The 6,499-nt window shown below is 40.8% G+C and overlaps 1 protein-coding gene across 1 annotated transcript in view; it reads left to right on the forward strand.

Annotated features, from left to right (window-relative positions):
• Positions 1 to 381, forward strand: part of LOC131883895 (histone-binding protein RBBP4-like) — a 1,647-nt gene extending 1,266 nt beyond the window's left edge. Inside the window, 2 exon segments of the mRNA XM_059231501.1 lie at positions 1 to 16; positions 18 to 381. The exon segment at positions 1 to 16 is cut by the window's left edge and continues 1,266 nt beyond it. Of these exon segments, the coding sequence (XP_059087484.1) occupies positions 1 to 16; positions 18 to 135 (134 nt within the window). The 3' untranslated portion in view covers positions 136 to 381.
• The last annotated feature ends 6,118 nt before the right edge of the window (positions 382 to 6,499 follow it).

The following is a 6,499-nucleotide window of genomic DNA, read 5'->3' on the forward strand; positions in this document are numbered from 1 at the left end:
TTTCTTGGAATCTAACGATCCTTGGTCATATGCTCCGTGTCCGAGGACAACATCATGCAAGTGTGGCAAATGGCCGAGAACATTTACAACGACGAAGAGGTGGAGCCCTCGGCGGCTGAAGTCGAGACCGTCTAAACCACCGTCTCAAACACCGTCTAACCGTCTACACCATCACCACGCAAACAGCACGATCGATGAGGAGCCATAACAGCTGGTCCGCCGTAGCCTCTGGCCTGTCCGCATCATCGGCTACCGAATCATCCCTAGGATTCCACCAAGCCGTATTTCTTCCTACGGAGTCCTGTCACGCCATGATCCGGTCTTGGAAATTTGTACAATGAAACACCTCATACAACCAACCACCCATTACAAAACTCTTTACCAATCAATTGCACAACATCATAGTGCGTGGATGTAAACTGTCTTTGTCCATGAAAAAATAAAATACCTTAGCTCAGAAGTGCCTGCTCAGTAGTCCTTCTAGATAAGTATTTTCTTATATGGTAACATTTCGAACTCTCAGATATGATGTGGCTCTATTCCTTATATGATTTAACATACGATGTCATTCATGCATTTTTTGATAATATTGCGAGTTGATGCGCGGAGTCCATTGGATGACCTTACCTTGAAATAGAGCTAGCACGTAAAATAGAAGATCTAACGTACACATATTAATCTAACCCAATTGTTCACTTAAATCCGAAATCGGCAAGGTTAAATTTCTCGATCGAGAAAATCAGGCGTGCTATCATGTCCTCCTTGAGACTTTCTGAACTTAGCATACACGGTGAGGAATATGTGTCTTAACACTTTAAAAATAAATAAATTTAGCATATCGAAGATAATTTCAAAGCCTCCCGCTCTTCACTTGTCGAAAACTGACAAGAATAACACGTTCTTATGACATTTTTTAGGACTATTCGAACAAAAATGAATCCTACAGAGGAAATTCATTGTCGTAAAGCCCTGCACCAGTGACCGACCGAGCAAAATTTTTTGATGCTATTCGAATAAATAGAGTTAGAGTTTACTGCCCCAAAACGTTTTTTGAGGCAACTTGAGGCATCAAATGACGTCCAGGAGGCGACCACCGAAGCTCAAGAGGACATGGGATGTTCATCAGTGCTGCGAGATGTGGTGATTTATCACCAAACTGGTGATTTTAAAAGTAATTTTTGGGACAAAATTTTGCGTCTGTGTGATTGGTGATTTACGGCAAAGAAACCTTGAAATCTGGTGATTTTGAAAACTCCAACAATGGTTGGCAAAAATAGAAGTATGCGAATTGACAATTGCCAAGAATTTTGGCCAATTTAAGGGAAAATTTGAAATTGAACATCCTGACTTTTTTTTACATTTTTTTTTCGAAAAAAGTACATATAAGTATGAAATAGATTGCAAAATATTATCAACACACTTCTTTATGTTAACACCAATCTGAAATAGCTCTTTTATCATTGCAATTTTTAAGATTTACGATTTAAGAACTAATTTAAGAACTTACATTTCTTAAACAATGTTCTACAAAACACTGGCAACGCTCTGGCTTTAAGTTGTATTATTTAATGAACTGGATTTATCTTTTTCACAAAATATTAAGGATGTGCAAATGCTGATCAGTCTGGACGGTAGCGATTGACAAGGCAAGATCTGCTTGCTAGGGATAGCAGGTTCAAATCCTAATGCTGGAAAATATCCATGATATAAGTTTCCTTTTCATCAACGTGTTGCTTGATAGGGAAGGCAAATCAGCCCTACAACTCCAGCACGTGTTGGTCCCATGTTTTGAAAAAAAAATTGCACATTTTGTGCAAATTGGTCGATTTTTTTCGGTGCAAATTTGCTGTCAATAAAGATCATATTAATCTTCAAATTTTGGCCGGCCTCTCATAACGAGGAAGCTCATGAGGGATTGCATTTTAATATTTGGTTATTTTCTTTGGAGCGCCAAAAAGATGGGCGGAAACTGGTTATTTTGGCAAAAGTTAGGTGATAATCGATCCATTTCATTTAGCACCACTGGATGTCATTCAAGCAGTCCCACCCTTTGTTTGTATGAATTTCTCTCACATTAGGACATTGTGGAGCAGCTGCATGATGAATCTGAAGGCTGTTCATGGCCTCTTTTGGATCATCATTGTGGAAATGAGGTTTCCGTATATTGCAAGACCACTCCGCAATGCTGATCTGATTGTTCCATGAATCACTGGTTGGAGGAGAGCTTTGGGTACATACATAGGTGCACAGTCGTCCAAAATACCAAATCGTTGCATAATCATCTTTTTCATTTTGGTCGTGTTTTTACAGATAAGTCCCAAAATACTTCTATCCCTAGGAGTAACAGTGGATCAGAGGTTACTGCCTTCACACCAATCGATATTGATGAGAGTATAAGCTTTACCCTCAAGATGGTCTCTTTTGACTCAGAAGGTACTCTATTTTTTCCGCTGTATATGACCTGTCAGAAATGATTTTAACCCATCCAATGCAATTGTCGATCGAAGCCCATCACTTGCAGTTTTTGGCAGAGTATGGTCGCGTCCATTATTATTTGAGCAACTGGTAATAATGATATCGGATGATGGTTTGTTTATAGTGTCCTTTTTACCCTTTTTGTGCAAAAGGATCGTCTTGGGCTCCTTCCACTCGTCGGAAAGCTTCCCGTTTTTCAAAGACCCAGTGACAGTTCTCATAAATTCAACGCTTAAATGAACCATTTTCCCATATACCACCGCTAGTCGAAAATAATTCTGCATTGCCAACCCCCTGGACAGGCAAAAGACCCCAGCTGGGTTTACGACCCAAATGAGCTGCTCACGGGCTTCCGTCGGTCTGGGCCGGCGAAAAACAACTCATCTACTCTCCTTCATGGTTCATCCCTTTATTCAATCCCGTTGGTTTTGATTCGTGTTGCGCGGGAAAAGATGGATGTTACACCGGAACGGCTTGCGTGATATTCACATTATTTGAGGGCGGTTGTCATTCTGTCGAAGGTTTCGTGGCATGCGGCCGAACTCCTCGGTGGTTAAAGCAATCATAAATGAGCGACCAGAAGTGTTCACCGAGTTAAACAATGCGCAAGGCAGACCAAGATTTTCCAATTGGGTTTTGAAACATGCATCAATTGGCACCCAACATGGAGAGTTGATAGAGGGTTGACAGGATTGGAGTAACTCCCAGCAGCTTTAAGATGAAGGAGTTGTAAATCTTTTCTTTTTAGCTTTTAGTTGCATAAAAAATACGGATCCACCAACAAATTAGAGTAAGGGCCCTTGAATGAGGGTGGAATAGGAATTTGATTTCAAACTTCGTCAAGTCTGACAACGAATACTGGATTGCTCCAATGAGGAGCTCGAAAAAGATTTTGAGTTGGACTTCATTTATTCGAACTAGCAGGATTCTCGAAGCTTGAAGGTGCTCCCAAAAGCACATTTTAAGCCTCTACGGTCACTAGAATCACCCTAAAACCTGGGTTGGGAAAAAGCTCATGGATACTTTGAAATACGTACATTATTGGAAACCTTTCTACCTTTTGACTCTAATCAATTTGAGTCAATCAGATTTCGTAGAAATGCGCTAATCTTTATTCTAATTATTGCCTCTATTCTCTAGATATGACTTCTCAAGGCCAAGCGGTTAGATCTAAGCGTTTAAGAACTAAACATTAGATATCTTCAAAGTTTCAATGCTTAGGTCTGGCAATGTACCATCCCTTATTTCATATTCTCTCGTAACTTAGAGGTTTCATCAAATCATCAAGTTTTTTCAAGATATTATGAGGCAAGACTTGTCTAGTAAACGGCTTTTTTTGCTTGTTTTTAGGATTGAAGCAGACTGCTCTTAACAATAACCCTATAGGGACGGAGTACCAATATGGTTTAATGGATGCTTGCAAGCCTGTATTTAACATTTCAATTTCGATCAGAGCAGCAAGACTTTTAACAATCCTCAAAATATTGCGGCTTCCTTGGAGAGGCTGTCTTAAATGAGAATGTTCCCTGACTGACAGAGAAGCAAGCCTCGTTTGTGGCCACAACTTGGTTAAACTCATTATTTAGCTTAAGAAAGTATTACCATATGAGGGGGCAATGTTTGATTTTGGTGAACTAAGACATGCAAAGATCCTAAGTTTGCTGTTTGTGAACATGGTCATGACATTGTTTCAAACTACCATTAAAAATGTGCTTGCCCTTTTAATGGTGTAAAATTTTACTTTAGATTTTTGGGTATATGGTTGCAAGATGAAGGACATTTTAAATTTTGCACTCGACCAAAGCAAGCCATCTGCTGCCCGAAAAAATTGATGGCTTTTGACATTATAATAACAAACCATTTTAATAATTATTGTGTTTTGGAAAGTGTTATGTCATTTTTGAAAGTTCGATAAAACGTGGCACCAAAATATACCTTGTTCCTTTTGGATTCCCTGTTTTAAAGGATGTTCTAAACGAAAAAAGGAAAATTCTTAACTTTGTGCAAATTTATCGCTCGAGGCACCGTGCTTACAGTCATGGATTCAGGATCGTTTAGTTCTGACCAATAAGGATGACAAGCAGGAGAGGCATTGATGATTAGTGAGTCGAGGAGCCTAAGCCGTCGAAGATTGCTTCTTAAACATTTATACCTACTAAGTAACTGGAACCACGCACAACCCACGAAGCCATCACTGCCCAAATCTTCTGAGCACTCTCCTCACGTCCTACCCACTTATGTACTCGTGCAGAGGCTAAAAAGGTACTAGAGAAGTTTGTTAAGTTGCGATGATGCAAAAAAACAATATCAGACCTGCCTGCCTCTCTTTTAGGCTACAACATTCTGGAATGAAGGAAAATTGTTTCAGATTTTGATCCGGCTTAATGCTCACGGGAAAGGGAGGGGGATAAGGACTCTTTGGCCAAGATGCGTGATGGACGCTGCCCTAGAGCCCGTAATTACTCACCTCTTGAGAAAATGAAGGAAAATGAAGAAGTGGGCCCATATTTTTGCGCCCCTAACAAGATCCCCTTGTCAGTAAAAATGTGAAGATCCTCAAACTGAGCATCAGTTTCATCCCCACAATCCCTTCACAGTATTGAGATTCCGTCGGAAGTGGCTCATGTTTAAGTCACTTTCATTCTGGTGCCTTGCTTCTCAGCAATCTTAGACAAGAATCACTCTAAGAGCATAAAACAGGTAGGAGGCCAAAATGCTTGTGCCGGAATATGGCTTGCACAACACAATGGTCCCTTGAGACTCATTTCTTCGTGCTCTGCCCCAACGACTTCATTACCCTCTGTCATCACCCAATCTGACCCCTCTGGATTACTAGTTATGGTGGCGTGTTGAGGGAGTGGCCTGTGCGAAACTGCAACAAAATATGGACTCATCCCGATCCCATATCAGGGTAGTTGGATCCCCATTCACCCCAGATGAAGTCCGCCAAGCAGTTGTTAGCTTTCGCAGCCATTTGGAACAGGTTGTTGACGCCAACGGTGGTCTTAGTGAATAATTTTTTTGTTCCTTCGATATCAATCTCACATTGTTATTAAATTCTTGAAATCATCGATTTAATTCCTGCAAAGTTGAGAGCAAATAGAGCTTTTCGATGAAAAATGTTACACACAGATGTCCCCACAGTGTATATGACGACTGGAGAAGTGTTAGTGACTGACATTTGCGAAACCATGGCCGAAGACACGAAAGATCAATCAGGGTTGGAGATAATTTTGTCTCCTCAAGGAAAAGCGCCCAAAGCGTTGAAAGAGCAATACAAAGGCGTAAACAAAAAAGCAAGGCAACAGTAATGGATGTGTTAGAAGTGGTGGAGGCACAAAAAATCTTCATTGCTGATCACTGGCTTTATATATTGGAACTTGAGATCATAAAGAAACTTGACGAAAACCTAATCCTTCGGGTCAGTCAACCTGCATGCGCCAATCACAAGAGAGATAGCCAAATTGAACTATCACGTAGAAAAATAGGAAGTCGCCAGTCTTGCTCCTGTTTTCTCCTACTGGATGCGTTGCATCTTGGATCAGGGCAGTTTCTCTCTTCACTAAAGTTAGCTAAAGTTGTTCCAATTTTCAAAGAGGGAGATAAATCACTCCCCAGGCCGATTTCTCTCACTCCGAATATTGCGAAGGTGTTGGAGGAGATAATGAAGTTCAAGCTTGTAGAGTTTCTTGAAGTCCATGATGTCCTTCCTCCTAGACAACATGGGTTCCGAGCACATTTTAGCACGGTTACCCAACTGATTGAACATATTGAGCGGGTTATTGAGGGACTAGAGAGTCATGAATCAGTTGATGTAGTTTATCTCGACTTTGCCAAGGCCTTTGACAAGGTAGATCATGGGCTTTTAGTTAACAGGCTCCATGAGATTTGGATCCAAGGCAGGGTTCTCAATTGGTTAAAAAGTTTCATTTCTGGTAGGAAGCAATTGGTTAAGGTTGAGGGATCCCTTAGTGACATACATGATGTCAAGTCAGGTGTTCCCCAGGGTTCGATCTTAGGGCCC

This window comes from Tigriopus californicus, chromosome 7, assembly GCF_007210705.1.
Source record: "Tigriopus californicus strain San Diego chromosome 7, Tcal_SD_v2.1, whole genome shotgun sequence".
Lineage (NCBI taxonomy): Eukaryota > Metazoa > Arthropoda > Copepoda > Harpacticoida > Harpacticidae > Tigriopus > Tigriopus californicus.